Raw genomic sequence first — 18,851 nt, forward strand, 5'->3', positions numbered from 1 at the left:
TTACCCCTAAGATGAAACCACAAAGCTGGTAAGGCCATAAAACTACGAACTCTGATGTTAAGGATTGCAAGAATTCTACTGGATCTTTGGTTACAAAGATGGTTCAAGACTGCAGCAGTGTAGGCAAAATTCAGCTTTCTGGCTCATGCTTCAGGTTAAAAAATTCAATTTTACAACAGGGATAGAGCAGATCCAGGATATGAAGAGCAGTTTTAGAGGGGTCAGTGCAGGTTTGGCGGGAAGAAGGCTACGAAAGGTTAAGAAATTTCCCTCAACAAGAGGGATGAGGAAGGGTCGCAGAGTTTTCAGATGGGGAAGAGGGACTGGCAGGGGTCTGCAGGTGTTGAGAGAAGCTTCCCAGGGGATGCCAGTAGGGTCTCCCCCCCTTTGCACCAGCCTGCTCCCCTTGCAGACTGTCCACCTCCTACTTTGCTCTCTTCTGGCACTACAGATCTCCCCACACCCGTCACAGTACCCTATTCCCTGCTGCCTCCTCTGTTCGGCAGTTCCCTTCCATGCTCAGAAACAGCATCCATCCTCTAACCTCGGCTGCTGAAAGAGACTGAGGTCTGCTCCTTACCAAGGGAGTGAAGAGGCTCCTCTAGAGGTCAGGGCTTTCTCCTCTTGGAGCCACCCAAAGCAGCAGGGGAGGCACTCAGGGCAGACATCCCTTCTGTCCCCCAGGCAAACCTCTGTCTGTGGGGTGCAGCAAACAGCTGGCAGCACTAAGTGCTTATCCTGCGGGAAAAAGATTCACTGCGGGGGTCTATCAGCACAGAATGGCAAGGCTTCCTGCGACAGCAAAGTCAAAGTTAACAGCTCACTCCCCCTCCTCCCCTTCTGCACAGTCCAGTCCCACCAGGCAAGGAATTTGTCTGAGTGGGGGCAGCTGCTTCAGTGTGCTGAACCGGCAGAAAAGGTTTGTTTCGTTTTGTTCTGTTTCTGAACTTTCTGAGGCAGCTTTTTGCTGGTGGCATGTCACTGTGGGATGGCAAAAGTCTGAGACATAGAGACACACAAGGGAACAAGCGAGAACATACAGCCAAAGGAGGGGACGAGGACTCCATGTTCAGTGACTGCAAGCTGCAACATTGGCTCAGCTGTTTTAAATCTCCCCCTAAAAATTTCAATAGTAACTGATGCAGCTTTAGAGAGTATTAGCCATTTTAAAAGGCTCAAAGACTAGTAGAAACTATACATGGTTACAAGCATATAAAGCAGCATTTCTTGTATCTTGCATATAAAGCAATATTGCAGCACACTATACACAAAAAGTAGCCAAAGCATTCATAGGGTTTTAAAGTTATGATTCAATCTATGTATTTCTAACGCTTTTTAAAAAAAATGTACTAGCTCATTACAAGATTCCTGTAATATTTTCTACTTCCCTGAAGTATTTAATATCTACCTAAATTTCTTAGTATAAGGAAAAATAAACTAAGGAAAACCTAAATAAAGTGTATGAAGAAAAAAAATGAGCAAGTACAGTGGTTGTTCTTAGCTCCTAAATATTACAAAATATGCAGCGCCTTCATACAAACTTTAATGTTTATGCCTGCAAATATTTTCTTACCACATTCCAGATCTTGAGCAATTGCTTAATTTCATTAGTATCTTTTGAATCTACCAAAATGTAAGGTTGCCTATTATGTAACAAAATGAGGAGAGCATGTATAAAGATGGCATCTTGAAAGTATTATTCATCTCTACCCTCTCTCACTCTGTTCTGCCAGAGCACTAGGGAAAATTAAGGTTTCTCTCCACTACTGTCTTCTGTTATTCGTATTATTAACATTTAGTCTGTCTGTTAGCTGAAGCATTCATTTCTTATTTTTTGTATTTCAGTTGAAAGCTTGACCAGGATCCAACAGAATGTAACTACTTTTAGATGTATACAAACATCAAAGAAAACAATTAATCTTTTGTTATTAGCAAAATGTTACTATACACATACGCACACATGTTGGGGCATGTGCTAATCTAATGCAATATGGAGGTCATCATTTGTTGCAAGACTGGCATGATATTGTTCAACTTCTTCATCAATGACCTGGAGGAAGGGACAGAGTGCACCCTCAGCAAGTTTGCTGACGATACAAAACTGGGAGGAGTGGCGGATACGCCAGAGGGCTGTGCTGCCATTCAGAGAGACCTGGACAGGCTGGAGAGGTGGGCAGAGAGGAACCTCATGAAGTTCAACAAAGGGAAGTGCAGGGTCCTGCACCTGGGGAGGAATGACCCCATGCAGCAGTACAGGTTGGGGGTTGACCTGCTGGAAAGCAGCTCTGCGGAGAAGGACCTGGGAGTGCTGGTGGACACCAAGTTAAGCATGAGGCAGCAATGTGCCCTTGTGGCCAAGAAGGCCAATGGTATCCTGGGGTGCATCAGGAAGAGTGTTGCCAGCAGGTCGAGGGAGGTGATCCTCCCCCTCTACTCAGCCCTGGTGAGGCCACAGCTGGAGTACTGCGTCCAGTTCTGGGCTCCCCAGTACAAGAGGGATGTGGCACTACTGGAGCAAGTCCAGTGAAGGGCTACCAAGATGATTAGGGGACTGGAGCATCTCTCTTATGAGGAAAGGCTGAGAGAGCTGGGCCTGTTTAGCCTGGAGAAGAGAAGGCTGAGAGGAGATCTTATCAACATGTACAAGTATCTGAAGGGAGGGTGTCGAGAGGATGGGACCAGACTCTTCTCAGTGGTGACCAGCAACAGGACGCGAGGCAACGGGCACAAACTGAAACACAGACACTTCCATCTGAACATGAGGAAAAACTTCTTCACTGTGAGGGTGACAGAGCACTGGAACAGGTTGCCCAGAGAGGTGGTGGAGTCTCCTTCTCTGGAGATATTCAAAACGCGCCTGGATGCAATCCTGTGCAATGTGCTCTAGGTGACCCTGCTTGAGCAGGGGGGTTGGACTAGATGATCTCCAGAGGTCCCTTCCAACCTCAGCGATTCTGTGATTCTGTGATATCAAGTTCCACCATTTTCTGAGAAATTCCAAGGACTGATATTTTTGGCATAAAGAGGAATCACCATACATTTCTGCAGTGCTTAGCTCAATGGGGCTAACACTCTTTCCTTGCTACTGCAAAACAAAAAGAAAATTAGATAGGGGTCATATTTTACAATGATGTTTTAGTTTCTTTTCCCTCCTCCAGGAGGTCTTACTGCTTCTCAACTTAATCAGGCATTGTTTTCTTTGGAATCAACCTCTTCTCCCTAAAGACAGTTAAGTTTTAAGGTTAAATCCCATACATTTGTCTTTGAAAATGAATACTTCATATGAAGTGTGTTTTCTGATAATACACGATAACGTATCAGCTTTTCAAAGTTCACAAGTAAAGCTCCTCTTGCCGTACAGGACAGAGGAAGAAAAACATGCTTCCACATGAGTTATGTGCTGTTGGAGTAAACCTTTTCAATTTTTCTTTCTCTTCAGGTACGGCCTCTCATTCTTCACAGAGAGTTCTCAGATAGACTCTCATCCTTCTTATACATTTCCTCCAGAATTTCAGAACTGATTATTCAGACTGCAGCTATCAGATTTTTAGGCTGAGAAGTTCACTAAATTCATGTCTGCCCCCATGGCTACTAGCTGTGCCCTGAAAGAAAACTGTATGTTTAAAAGAACATACAAACAAAACGTGTATATGGGGAACATTCACACCTACAGAAAACTACTGTCAGAGAATGGAAATCTCTACTGAAGGACGATGACATATAGATGATTTTTGTACCATCTCCTGTGGCAAGTGTGCAGCCAGCATCCCACTTGTAAACTGGAAAAAGCAAAAGTGATTTTCTTGGAAGTTATTTGCCATATGATGATAATTTACCACTAGAAAAAAATTGTTAATTAAAGATTAATACTGAAAATGGAAAAGGAACATGCAAATCCTAGACTTTCACATATCTCTACTTGTTCAAGCAAGACTGTACAACTTTTGATGTTTCCTTGATGTGATGTTTCTACTGATTTAAAAAAAAAAGTTTGTTCATATTTGGATAGCATTCTGTAATCTTAAGGTGAAGTTGTTGACATTTGGACAGTTAAGTCTGGAAATCAGGTGTAAGTGAGAGAGCTTACGCTTGACTCTCTCTCAGCTAGCACAGTCCTCTTATGGAATGGGCATGCTTTTCTGCTGTGCTACTGTAAATTGCGTACAGCCACAAATCAATAGAAATGAGTGCAAAAGAAACCCATTGTGTTCTACTTTGCTATTGGCAAGGTCAGAGCGAGACAAATGAAATGTTCCAATACTTTAGCACAAGAGAATCAATATCAGTGGAGGGAAGTGAAGATCTTAGGTGGGACTTACCTCACCAAACTTAAGATGTCTACACCTGTAATCTTTAGAAGTCTACTCTTTAAATGTCTAAAAACACTCACCTCCCTTTATAATCATTGCAGAGAAATAAGCATTTTTACAGTGGCCTTCATCTAACCTAATTTAGATATCTGTTTTAGGATGAGATAAATCACAGTCTGGATATGTTTATTTCTCTCTGATGATTAGAAAGGGAGCCTAGGGTGACTGAATCAGTTGTAGACATCTATATTTGGTCAGGTGAATCCCTATAGCCCACAATGGCCAAAATAACTATAGAAGAAAAGCAGAAAACTAAATGGAGCAACACGAGGAGGATCTGTGTTACAGCATGTTGTGCTACTTTTATAAAACTCTCCAGTTCCTCAGGGAAAAGGATTCTGGAGGCCAAATTAAATACTCCTAGTGCAGAAAGAATACATCACATACAGACTCCTAAAATTGTCCAACAAATCTTTAGAATCTTAGTTTTGAAAGATCAGGTCTAGCTCTGAAGATACCTAAAAACTGAAATAGAAACAAAAAAAACCTTTATGTTCTCCCTCTCTTCTTCCTCCTTTTCTGTCCTATAAAAACATAATTCAGCTTCAGAGTCTGTTCTGAATCTATACAATAAAAAAGTCACAGGAAGAGCTGCTGATCTAAGAAAATATTTTCAGTTAGGAAAAGAAAAACAAACTCTCTCTCTTTCCTAAGTGGCAGCTTTGCTTCAGTGGCCATGACGGTATGTGATGGGCTCTGTTTGAACAGCCTGGTTCTGATTTGCTGCACTTGGCTGCCCAGATAAGTGGCATGTCAGCAGGGAAGATACTCAATGTGTGAAAGGACATGCTGACGGCAGTCATGGACTCTCTAAGTACAGGTCACTACAGCAGTGGCCAAATGGGGCTTTTCTGACTGAACTGAATATTTGTCTGTACTGTAATTTTTATAAGTTCTGACACAGATGAAAGAATCCCAGGCTGTCAAAATCAGTGTAAGTATATGTGCAACTAGTTTACTTAGCACATCTATTCTATCTTTGCTCCTATAATAAATTGCAAATTCATGGCAAGGTACTGTCTATGCAGTGCAGTATCTTTGAAACATGTACAAGTTTAAAACATAATTAAGTAATTCCTGCTGCTTAGGAAGCTTTACTGGCTTATCAGTATTTTTTAATGGAACAATAATTCCTTTCAAATTAACGTTACCAGATAGCTTATAGCTATATTGAACTATCTTTATATTTTAAAGGGGTAAGCAATTTCAAGCCTGTGCTGGAGTGAAGGATCAAATCTCAGTGTGCCTTCCAACTTAATCTTCTACAGTTCTGGAATTGGCACAACGGAAGTCCCACTGACTTTAGTGATATGTCTTCCCAGAAATGAAGGGAGACATACAAAGTTATTTCAGGAAAACCATAGTTATTTCAAAAGATTTCTATGTCCTTAAATAAAACATTAAAATGTCTGGATACTAACAGCCAAAGCCAGTTTCTCACTACCCCAAAATCCTTCAACAATTGTTCCCCATCCCACGGAATTGGGCTACTTGTCACTTTTAAACAACCTCTACAATTAGGAAAGATACTACAGCAGTGGCTTTCAAACTTCTCCATTTTATAATGAAGGTACGATCCGTTTAGAAACTCTGGATATGTATATATGTACAGAAACTGCCGTATAAAGCATACAAATCTAGTTTTCCTTCACAGACATGTTGAAGTAGCCCACAGATTTCATAGACAAAGGCTGAAAACTTCTCTGCTAGTGCTTATGACATGCATCCCAGTAAGAATGCATACTGTATCACTAGTTGTTAAGAGAGGAGAAATGTCTCAGAATATACTAAAATCTCATCACACTAGGCTGCAGGAAAGGCCTGCAAGCGTTCTAACTTAAAGGCAGCAGAGTGATTCCTGCCTGTCTTCAGGACCTGAAAGGAAACAGCGTTATTTCCTCCCCCTCATGACCTCATATTCAACAAAGGTCAAAGACAGGTCTAAGAGAGTTTTATACAAACATTTCAGTGCACTTGTCCCCAAGTGTACAAGGACACGCTTACTCTGATATTATGCAACTGAAATTTCAGGGGGAAATTCACAAAACTATTCAGAAAATCAGTCTTCTAATCTAAAGCTAACGTTAATCTTACCTGCAGAAATACCAATACTTCTGCATAACAATCAAGGATCACTAATAATGATAATTGACATGCACAGCAGAAAGCAAAATCAACCAGTAAAGTTAGCACCGAAAAGAAAGGCTTGTATATGGATAGGTTTCTCCTTCTCCTTCTATAGTCACCTTGCTTTCTCTGCAGATCATCTGCACGGCCCACCAGCTACACTGACTGTCTGCTCCCTTCCAAGAACAACAGAAGTTCTGCCTTAAGAAACACACAAAGATAATGCTGCTCTGAGGCAACATTAATTCCCACTGCGCACTCTGTAATCTCTTCACTGGTGTCTTACCACACAGCGCTGACCCAGAAGCCAGCAGCTTGGCTTGCCGTGCTGCTGTATCTGGGAAGGGCTGCTCCGCCTCCTGGCTACACCCGCAGACCAGAGGGAAAAAATGTAGTCTGAACAGCTTTTAGAAAACTGCTGTATTTTTAATTAGCTTGCTCCTTCCCTTATGTAGTACACAGGCTCATCTATCCAAAGTATAATGCATTAACAACAAAAATACAGTTAAATAATAGGTTTAGAATTAAACCATTTTAAATGTCTCGAAAGTTGAACAAGAAAGACTATCGTTCTGCTTCCGTCTTATTTCTTCTTTGGAGCAAAAAGATGGTTAACATTTATACACTGATATTATGTATGCTCTGATCCAAAAAGAAAAGTCTGCACACACGGTAAAAATATGCTAATATTATATTAAATATCTGCTTTAAGCTCCAATTGCAAAAATCTTCAGATTTGAGATTCCTCTGGAGGTCATCCAAGGAAAAGAGCCAAATATAATAAATATTGTGGGAGGTTAGGGAATATGCTATCATATATGTGACCTGCTATCATTAGATTTAAAATACACATGAGAATACAGTAGTAAAGGAAGCAACAATAATGTCTTTCCCTTGTGAAATGTGATTTAGAAAATGTGTGGAAACATTCAACAGAACAGGGACCTGAAATGGATAAGATAAAATTCACAATTTTCTATGTAGAAGCCAGAAATAAATATCCTAAAATACATTTTCAGAGACCAATAATTTAAAGCAGGATCTCAATAGAAAATATACGCATGGCAATGCTGAATCACATATCTTTCAAGGTACACATATCTTTCAAGGTACAAGGTAAAGCATATTGTGAAAATTGAGTTGAGCCAGTGAACAATACTTTTTATTTATTTGATGAAGAGAAAAAGAGACTTTTAATCTAGGTGGCAAACTGTTTTCCTCATAATTGCAAGGCAGGGCATTTTCAGGCACCTGCTCTGTTAGAATTGCAGCCACATTTTCAAACACAATATATAGCAAAACTAAGGCATACAACTCCCCCATACAACCCCTGTTTGTTACAGTGCGGAAAGTTGCACAGTTTATCTTTCTCACACACTGTAAACCTCTAGTGACAACTCTCCTAAAACAAAGTAAGTGCTGCTGCAGGATATAAAGAGGGATGGACCACACTGCCTTAACATTTATGAAAGCAGAGAATAAAAAGTGACAAGTTACCTCATTACAAAGGAAAGCACTTTGTTGTCATTCACATTTTATGCTAGGCATTTTGTGTTTTAATTAGTACAAAAATTTACCAGACCTTGAATATTGTATGTGCTTCCTTGTTGGATTCTCCTTTCAAACAAAAGAAATGGTTTAAAAAACAAAAGTAGCATGCTGATCTCTTCCAGAAGTCAAAAGAATTCATTTTTCCTATATGCAAAAGCTTTAAATCTTAGTGAAACAGGCCACAGTGGAAAAGCCCTTTACCATATTACTGCACCTTATAAATAGTAAATGCTATTGTTTGAGGTCAAGGAAAGAAATACTGCAATGCTATATCAACTGTGCATAAAGGATGCTAGAAGTTTCATATTCCTTATTCCTTCTTTCCTTCTCACTCTTTAAGCTAAAAAGAAGCTTTATTTATAGCTTGTCTCAGAAGACCTTCCTGAAACATCCCTTAGAGATATTTTCAGAAGTATTTAATAATTTAACTTTTGCTTATATTTGAGAAACTAAGAAAATATTGAAGAAGTTTCTTAACAGAAATAAGTTTCCCAAAACAACCATAAATCAATGTTTGTGGATTGTTGCTTATCTACAGAAACCTGTGGGATATTTTAAAATCTTACACATTTCCTTCTCTAATGCACATAATCTCATCATCTGTTCTCATTTTTAAATTAAATTATTATTTACATTTTCATTTAAAAATAGCAATTTCTCTAAATTGTACAACTTTTCTTTAGCGCCCATCTTGGCCTGGCAGTAACAGGGTATATTTCATATCCTTTCCGTATGGGGAAAATGACTGTTCCACTGATGCCAAAATCAATCTTGTCTATAATAAGGATAATTATTGGCTGATCTATCTGACCCAGACAAACGAGTGATAGACACATGAGAAAGATTCAAGTGGCTGTCCACAGCTATTTTCTATTAATCTAATAATCTAACACTGGGAGGAAATGTTGTGTGCCCAACTCTGTTTCCCATACACTAGGTATTTATAACCGCTTCCCATGAAGATCTCATACTCACATAGCCAAACCAAGAATTAGGAATAAACCCCCCTTGACATGCATTTGACTATGAAACCTCCCTTCCATTCCAAAAAGAGTCCAGTTACAGACATCCCAAAAGATAAGACCTCAACGCAAAAATGCTGCAGGTCTTCCTTTCTACCACGCTACCTGAGGAAGGCAAAAGGAAACGGCCTCTGAGTTTCCATGCACATGCTTCGCACCCCTCTTACAGCAGTCATAATTCCCAAGATTCGTTCAATGTTCCTCATCCATGTAAATGGAGTGAAAAAATATTTTGCACTGAAATGGAAATCTTTCACACAGAATAACCCTCAAATGTTCAAAACAAGACCGTTTAATTGTTTTCCTGTACATATCTGGGGCGAGGGCAAAAGAACAGTTCTTAGATTACTGTGTCAAGATAGAAAGACGGATAGAACAGCTAAAAAAAAGTTGCACAGGCACAGCAGGATGAAGTCTTGTTTTAAAAAGCTCAGCTCTTGCTAACAAGAGAGGGATTCTGTACAGTTTAGCATATGTAACTATGGCCACAGTATAAAGCCCTCACCGTTTTCAATCACACCTGCAGACACTGAACCAGAGTCAGGCTGCAGCACGCACACGTGACAGCAGCCTCCTTACGAGAGGGCAGAGGTTGGCATTTCAGCCCCTGAGCCCTGGTTTCATCTGCAATAAGTAAATGAGGCTGTCTTTATCCTGCAACACGGGTGCTTCACTCCTTGACAAAAGCACAGAAGAAAAATCCATTGAGTGCTATTAAATGTAAAATCCCTACATCTGTATCAAGACACAGTCACAGTTACGGCAAGACACAGTCTAAGTCACAGATGACGGAGGAAGAAGAGTATAGTCAGAGAAGCACCACTGCGCATTTGCCCTGTTCACGTATTCTTCTGTAGGCACACTGGTACTGGCCAGAGACAAAGCCCATGGTCTGTACCTGTTCTTACATATATCTATCAGTATTTAGTTTTTCTTCAAAAAGTATTACTATTTATGTGACAAGCTTGAGTTCTGAAGAAGTCCCAGTGCCTACATGGTGGGATGGCATACAAGAGTGGACACAACAGTTTAGTCACAAGCTTCGCCACAGACTGCGACTAAAACCAAAAGACTAATACACAAAATGAAAAGCAAATTAATATTCTACATCCATTCACAACAGCAGAGACTAATCAGGCTGCTAGTCCATTAGTAAAACTACAAGGTTTCACTCCAGCAGCTTTGAAGCAGTAATGGGCTTTCCCATGAAAACTTGAAAGAAAAGGTGAAAAAAGGTTTGTGTGGTATGATGGAAAGGAATGTCAGACACTGCTTTGGTCAAACATTCCCATTAAGTATTTTCCCATTACTTCCTAGGTTCATTCACAGGCCAATTGCACTGGCTATTTACAAAGGAGGTTTAAGATAATGTTTACTGTTCTTTAGTGTTCTTCAATTTTCTAAGCTTACTGGAGTTTCCTTTAAAAAAATCCTTGTGAAAACAAAGGAAATAAAAATAAAAATTGTACCATCTTTATAGTTTATGCTTTCCCTTCACAGTAGATTTTTTGTTATTCCCATTATATACCTTGTACCACTAAGATGGAATATAATTACCCTCAAAAAGTCTTATCATTTTCATTTCATAATTGCAATAAATGGCTAATGATGCTTGTTTTCTTCAACAGTTTGGACTAAACCCATCTGACATTACTGAAATTATTTTCATGAGGGAGAAGAGCAGATCTAGCTCTATGCTATGATACATGCTGGTGTACTTGTGCTCTTTTACTACACATTGGCATAGAGTAACTACATATATGTGATGCTTAAAAAAACAAAATTACAAACATTGTAATTACATATTTAAGCACTAGATTATATACAAAGGTAAAGTAGTAGAATAATTAGCTACAGAAGACAAACTGAAGTCTTAGACAATACTATTTTTATCTTCAGCTATGCTTACTGCTCTGTTGGCATACTTGAGAGACTGTAAGGAAAAAATGGTAACTAGGAAAGTAGTCAGAATGCAAGTAATTAATTACTGAACTACTAAAAGATGCTTTGATAAACCACACAGAAGATATTAATCTATCAATTTATAGGTCAACAAGCTTTCCAGCAAGCAGCAGGTACTGCTTATAAAACAACCACCTGCATCTTTAAAATTCATTTGTTTTTTAGCATGCTTTTATACATTTGTATTTCATTTAACACTGCGATTTGAGAAAAGCATGAAGAAAACTACTGAAAAAACTGAAGGATACAACAGAAATATCTTGAAAAAATACGCTGCTTTTATTTTAAAACACCACATAGTGATTCTCCTTCTTTTAGATTGAAGTTGATATGTTTAACTATGTTTTTCTCAGATGTGTAGTGTTGAAGTTGGAAGCTAGACAGACTGATTTCAGAGGTATTATTAGTGCTGGCTCACTAAAAATTATGTCATAAGAATAGCATTTATAAGTCTCAATTCTTCATCCACTATTTCTAGTATTGTTTCATTTGATCCATTACATGCAAAGCAGTCTTAAATTTTATAACTACAAATGAAGAAAGACAACAGCACTAAAACTCAATAGATAGAAGTAATTTACTAGTTTTAAAAAGTACTATATAAATATCAGCACCTATATACATTTATAGTACAAAATTCTGAACCTGCTGAGATTTGTACTCATGCTTAAATTTATAGTGCGTGAGTGGACCCAGTGAAGCCAATTACCGGCCCCTAATTTTGTTTTTCCAACAATTTCCTGCTGTTGGTTCTCAGCTCCTTATTTCTTCTGCCTTTTGAATTAACAGAACTTCAGTTCCCAATTCTGAGAATAACTCACAGTAAAAAAATTTCTTCTGAACTCTCCCATTGCATCACCTACCTGAGCAGGTAAACAGACTCTCTATCTCAAAGAAATTTAAAAAAATTGTTTTTCTGAGAGATAATGTCAGCCATTGAAAATTATATTCCATTTGAACACAGAGCAGATAGGCTGATGAGCAGTAATTCTTACCATTTAATTTCTTTCACAGATGCAGGCTAACAGGCACCATCATTGACGAGCTTCTCATTCCTGAGAACTTAAAGCTAAAGGGAAGTTTCCATACACTATTACTGACCTCTCCACCACAAAATGAAGATGCCAACATGACCAAGTCCAGACATTTAGCTCTAAGGAGTCCATGTTCATTGTGAACATAATTGCTAAGCTATTTTATTTCCTGTGTCTCAGAAGAGCTCCTATGAGAATCTACCTCCCACACTTTAACTTACACGGTTGGTTGCCTTTGATCTGTCATGAAATTTCAGAGGGGATACTGAGGCATTCACATTTTGTCTCCAAAAAAGGATATAATACTTGTATCAGAAAAAAAAAAAAAATCCATCAGAAATCCCTAAGAGCTAAGTTAAGGTTTTGGCCTGTTCCATAGGAGGAAAACTGAAAACACAATTAATACAATTTAGGTTATCTTCAGAGAAATAAAAATTCCAATGAAATTTCCAATGTAATATAAAAAATATATTTAGAGTGTATCTGTTCAAAATAAAAATAGGGTTTTTTCTGCCCTTCAGAAAGCCACACTCTTTCTGCTTTACCATGACTTCTGTGTTTTTGATTTGCAAGCCTGCTGCCAAAGAAATGAGTGATATAACATTCAGCCATAAGCAGATTTTGTAGGATGAATTTAGAAGAGAAAATGGGATTTGAAAAGAAAAATAAATATAAATGTAAATACAGTGTAAATGAACTCCAGCAGAAGTGTTTTGGTGCGCTCTGCTAATAAAGACCACTGCACCGTAACAGGTGGGTTAAGAAAAGTGCCAAAGGAGAAAGCAATATCCTGAAACACTACAGTGTGACAGTGATAGACTCGAACAACTCCTGGAAATGCCTCATACTTAAGCAATCGCAACTGTTTGACTTTCTCCCAGCTTTGCCATAATCTACATGCTTGGTTACGTGCACCATAAAGGTGAAAGGACCTTTTTTTTTTTTTCAAATATGATATTAAACTTTTCCTCCAGTACAAGGAAACAGATGAGCTGTTCAAGTAATGCACAGACTCTTCTGTATTACAGATTCACAATTTTAGGATTTTGTATTTCTATTAAGAACAGGATTTTTTGATAGAGGGTTTCCTAGTGATACCTTTTATTTTGCCACAAAATTACTGCGTTTATACAAGCTAGAGTCCACTGAAATACATTCTATAAATAATCACAAGTCTAGCTTCAGGGACAAGTTGGGGTTCTGTCACAATATGGCATTTTACTATGAGAACGGGTGGACTAAATAGCATAAACATGTATGTGAGAATTTTAGGGTTTAGGCCTCATTTTACAGCTCTGGAAGGGTTCAGAAAAATCTTGACAAATAGTAACACCAAAGCGGGGATCTCCTAGTGCTTAAATACTTTGTTCCAAGACTTTTTTTTTTCTTTAATTTTATTTTAATTGAAAGCACAATAGCACTTATTCAGGGCATTCTACCTCTAGTCATACTTGCTCTTAAAAATGGAGTAGAAAAATTACAGTAGTGTTAATAGGTCATTACCCGCATAAAGAAAATAAAGCATATGAATATGATTTCATTCATACTTTGAACAGTGGAATAAAGAAAACTAAAATAAAATACATACTGCATTTGTAACGTCTATCTCATACAACTTCTGGAATGTCTCACGATCAAAGAAAAAAAGCTTCCCACAGCCACCACCTTTCTTAACAGAGGTGCCTGTGACAAGTATTTTATCATCAGGGCTGAAACAGCAATCTGTCCTGCAGAAGAAAATAAAACATCATACTGAACAAACCGATAATTAATATGTAGGGCACATATTTATAAATTACTCTCTTTAAAAATAATCCTTTTTGTTTGTTAATACTTTTAAGACAAGGCTTAAAAAAATCTTTTATTGGACATCAGTTAACATTTACAATGACAGTGTGCACAGAACATGCAAAACTGACAAAAACCCCACCCTGAAAAAGCCTCCTCCTCTCAAAAGTCTTGTACACTTTTCAGCATCAGAAACAAGCAAAAACAAAAAAAGTATTTTCAAAATCTGTTTAACATCATTCAGTAAGCAAACAAATGCATCATGAAATCTGTTTTCACTAATGATATATTCTTCAATGCTGCACAGCAGTGTGTTTATATAGTGGCTAAAAATATTTGTCTGTTTACTTTTCCTCCGTCTGTCTATGCTACAAAATACAGTGGTTGTGACTTCAAGATTGATCTATCCCTGACCTTCCTGCTCAAGATCTTATTTCAAAAGTATAAATTGTCCTTAGAGTTGGATTTGGCTGTGCTACAGCTATAGAAATGCAGGTAATACCAATAAAAATACAAAATGTAGTACTTCTGCATTATATAGTAAAACATAATATTTAAGTCCTAGAGAACTCAGTCACCAGAACTTGATCATAACTTGAACTCACACCTTGCACCTTTATGCTATGTCTACTTTTCAATTCAGCTCTAATCTTTTTTATTAATCATAGATCAAAAAGGAATGAGGCTTGTTTATATGTCTCATTATACATACGTATGGCAATGAACTGGCCTCCTTCTGAAAAGTTTATAATCTAATTAGACTGGAGAGGTATGAGATAAAAAATGGCATATAACAAACAGAGCTAGCTATTAATTATCATAGAAAATAGGAGATATTTGAAAACCGTGTAAAGTCCTAAAATAGCTAAGAATAAGGAGTCCTCCTTGCTCCGTTTCGGATCTAGTGAGAACTGAGAAATTGAACTTCCGTATACTCCCTCCTGCTCAGCCCAGCTACTGCTATTTCTACTAGCTGGAATAAATCAGCATACTTACATTGGAAAGAAGCTGGACAGCCTTTCAGCTGAATTAAGAGGCTTTTTAAATTGTCTAATATCCCATATCTTTAAAGTATCATCTCCTGTGAAACAAGAGAGACAAAAGTTAGCAATAAAGAATTAAAGTCAAGAACTTAGACATTTGCAGAAAATTTCATCCTCAGACATGAAAAGACATAGGAAAAGGAAGAGAATGATAAGGGAAGAAACATTCAAAATGGGGATGGGGGAGGAAGTCGTCCCTAAATGGCTATGAAAGTGTAAGGATGAAAATTCCCACCTGATGCACCCCAGTAGAGCAGGAACTTCTCAATAGCTCAACTCCATCACAGCAATCTCTCCTACCAACAACAACTATCCACATCAGAATCAAATTCCTCAAACACTAACTTATCACTTATTCTGTGTTTGTGAGGTTTGGTGCTTTATTAAGTAGTAGTAAATTTAAACTTTTGCTTAAGATTTTAACAGAAATTACAATGTTACTGTGGATGGATTAGTTAAAAAAGTTAAACAGGTTTTATGTGGCTGGTTTCTACCTGCCCTGGAAAAATGACCAGGAAGAATGAAAGGCACATGAAGACCTTCTGCTTCTTTAGCAGGCAAACAGGAACAAACTACAATCTCAATATGGAGAACAGGCCCTGGAATCAGGCAGAATTCCTTGGGGAAGGCAGAGAAGGGAAGCAAGCGAACCCACACTTGCTGTAATGAAACCTTTTCACACCCTTCCAGAACACCTTTTGCCAAACAAGCCAAAATCAAGGTTAGAGTAAGACATTTATAGCAGTTCTCATCTGTGTTTGATACACATCGCGCAACTCCGTAGGCCCGTAAAAGTCGGGCTGTTTATTCCCTTTTGAAAAGTTATGACATATTAACAAAGTGAGAACAAAAAAAAAAAAAAAAAAAGAGATTAGTTACTTATTCTCAGAGAGATCTACATCTCTGCTGATCATCCCTCCGGGATACATATTTCTAGCATGAGATGAGTTACAGAATTTTGAGTCCTGAGGCACCTTGCTCAGGCACCTAGACATCCCTTTGCATTCAAAATCAGTGCCGCAGTGCTTTCAAGGGTGGTGGGGGGGGAAAGGACTTTTAAACCACATTTCACCTTAAAAATATCAGGAGATTAATTTTAGACAAAAAGTTATAAAGTCTTCCTGACCTAGGAGGAGAGGTAGGCAAGTGACTGGTAATCCACAGACCTGCTTCCCTCCAAGCCCAAACCTTGCATGGAAGTAATTTTCTGTTGTCTAAAAGTATTCTGTGGACTTCCAGTCTTTGAGATTAAGAGCTCAAAGGAGGCCTTGGAAATAAAATGTTTAAAAAAAAAAAAAAAAAAAAAAAAGTAACATGCCGTAACAAAAGAAATCAAGGCCAGCAGTACCCTTTACAGGGAAAGCAGTAATGTGTGGCCTCGTACATCATGTATGTTTATATTAAAGACTAGGATAACTCCTTACTACAAAATATTTTTAAGAAGTGGACAACTTAAATAAATGATGTCTAGAGCAGAGTATATTTCTGCTCGTTGGGAAGCCGAAAAGTGACAAGAAAGAAAAATGTTGAGTCCCTATTTTGGGAATATCTATTTTCTTATTGTTTCATAGTAGACTCCATCCCAAACACTTCAAAGCATTTGGACTTGTAATATGGACCCTCCCTTTCCCTTCCCACCCCCAACAAAAAAACACTTATCGTCTAGATGTTATATCTAAAGCACCAGCACTTTATAAATGTATGCAAAGGATACCATTTGGCCGCTCTGCAAATCTCCTGGATAGGGACAGATCTAAGGCTAGCAGCCAAGGCTGTGCTGTTCCCAGTGGAATGAGCCTTGACATGATCTTCAAGCTGTAGTCCTGCCAGGCTTTAGCAGGAGAGATGCAGTCAGACATTTAGATACAGCTCTTTTGCTAACAAGAAAGTGTACTGTGTTGGTTTAAAAAATTAGAAGAAGCCAGAAAGACTCTAGAAACTGTGGTTGATTTCAAATCAACACTCTCTTCCACAGTGCAAAAATTGTTCGTAAGTATTTGGAAAGGGCGAAATGCTAGTAGAATGACTTGGCCAATACTATGAAATTTTTATCATCTTTAAAAATAATGTAAGATTTGCCCAAAGCCATCTTCCAATTAAAATTTGGTGTGTTCCAAATCAGACATTCTTGTTTGAATCTAATTTGCATTAGGAATTGAAATCACTGTCTCTAAGAAAACAGACATATTAATATTCCACAACACCAAGGATATTTTCAATAGCATCCTTGTATGTTGAATGCTTCTTTACAAGAAGCTGCAGCAGTACTGATCTATTTTTAACTACTTCACACATGGCTAAAATAGTTACTTTTAAAGAAAGACACAAAGTCAGAAGTCGTGCAGTTCAGTATGAAGCATTCAAATTTGTCCACTTTTGGATCATTTAATATTTGTCCTGATGGCAGACTTCTCCCAGACGCCGGCCGAATTTCTTCTATAGCATTTCAAACAACATTTCCAACGCTGTTCTTCACCATTTGAATAAGAAGCATACCAGGAATCAGACTCTAGCCTGATATGATCAGGTCAGACACTGTTCTCCCAATAGGACTGAGCATCAGATTTATCAAGAGGTAAGAACCACCTACTAGAAAAACAATTTTTGGTGAGCCAGGATAGATATTTTGTAAATGGCTTTTAGTCGAAATAAGGCCAGTGCACTGAGATTACAAGGACTTTGTCTGATTTTTTTCTTTATGGTAAATACTGACCAGGAAGACAAGTAAATGAATGCAGATGGCCCCAAACGAAGTGAAAGCACTGCCAAAATAAAGTGTTGCCAGAAACTCATAAAGTCCAAAGTCAGCAACAACCTTCAAGGAGCTCTTATTTTAAGAGGAAGTCTTGTGTTGAAAGCAAAGCTCAAGGACAGACACTCACAAAGAACACTGGGGAAAACAAAGAAATAAAGGAAATGAGATTTTTTTTAAAATACAGCAAAGGAAAGGCATAGCACAAAAAGAGAAAGAGAGCACCAGAACACTGTGTGTTTATAAACTCAGAGCCTTTCTGCGAAGGCCTAAACTACGTGCCATGAGAGGCACCTGACAGAGCAAGGTACATCCTTCTTGCGTTCTGCACTGGTTCAGCAACAGGAGCTGCAACATCAGAACTCCTGCATGAGGGGCCCCAAGCCAGGATCACGCTCACAAGGAGCCAAGCGCTGAACGCCAGCGCCTAGCTTGGGGAGGGGATGTCACTAATCAGCAGTTCAGCATTTACACTTGGAGCAGCTCTCAGGACCACCTGATCCCCACCAAACTTTACCCACTGGACAGATATACCAGCCTGGCCAAATATTTAAGTATATCCTCCTCTCTATACATATGGAAATGAAGAATACTGGAACACTGTGAGAAGGCCGTTTGAACTCCAAGTAGTACAAATAGTTGGTTATACTCACTAATGCTAATGAATGCATTTTTAGTATTTGTTTCAAATGAACCTTGGTTTTAACTACTGAGAAGCAGTTGATTTAAAACCACTGGATTTTTAAAGTGCTAATATTTGTATTTACCATAAAGAGCAATATATATTACTCTTCACAAAATAGGAATTCACTACATATGCTGCTGCACAATCCCTGAATGTTCAGGCCACTGTACTCAAGATGTTTCTACTTTTTAAACTAACTTTATAATTGTTTTCTTTTTCCATGAGAATATTTTGAAAAGAGAAATACATCTAAAACGTAAAAAAGGAAGAGAAAAAAAAACAAACAGAAAAACTTCATTTTCAGCCCTAAAGAAAGCATGTATATGCTAAAGCTATTTGACAGGTTTAGAGGTGAATAGTTTTCACTGAATTCAACTACAATGAACTGGTTTCCTACATTAAGATGGCACTAAGTCTGCACACTGTTCCTATCAAAGAAAATAAATTAAACAAATGACTTTGATGAGATTCATGGAATTAATAAATTAATGGTTTCATATTACAACAACAAAAACTA

General features: G+C 38.2%; 1 protein-coding gene across 3 annotated transcripts in view; it reads right to left on the reverse strand.

Moving 5' to 3' along the window:
• The window catches only part of WDR70 (WD repeat domain 70), a 147,251-nt gene that overhangs the window by 21,720 nt on the left and 106,680 nt on the right, over positions 1 to 18,851 (reverse strand). For all 3 annotated transcript variants that reach the window (XM_067315830.1, XM_067315829.1, XM_067315828.1), the window contains 2 exons: positions 14,851 to 14,935; positions 13,655 to 13,793 (listed from right to left, as the gene is read on the reverse strand). In XM_067315830.1, the coding sequence (XP_067171931.1) occupies positions 13,655 to 13,793; positions 14,851 to 14,935 (224 nt within the window). The remainder of the gene's footprint in view (positions 1 to 13,654; positions 13,794 to 14,850; positions 14,936 to 18,851) is intronic.

The sequence above is a fragment of the Apteryx mantelli genome, chromosome Z (assembly GCF_036417845.1).
Source record: "Apteryx mantelli isolate bAptMan1 chromosome Z, bAptMan1.hap1, whole genome shotgun sequence".
Taxonomy (NCBI): Eukaryota; Metazoa; Chordata; class Aves; order Apterygiformes; family Apterygidae; genus Apteryx; species Apteryx mantelli.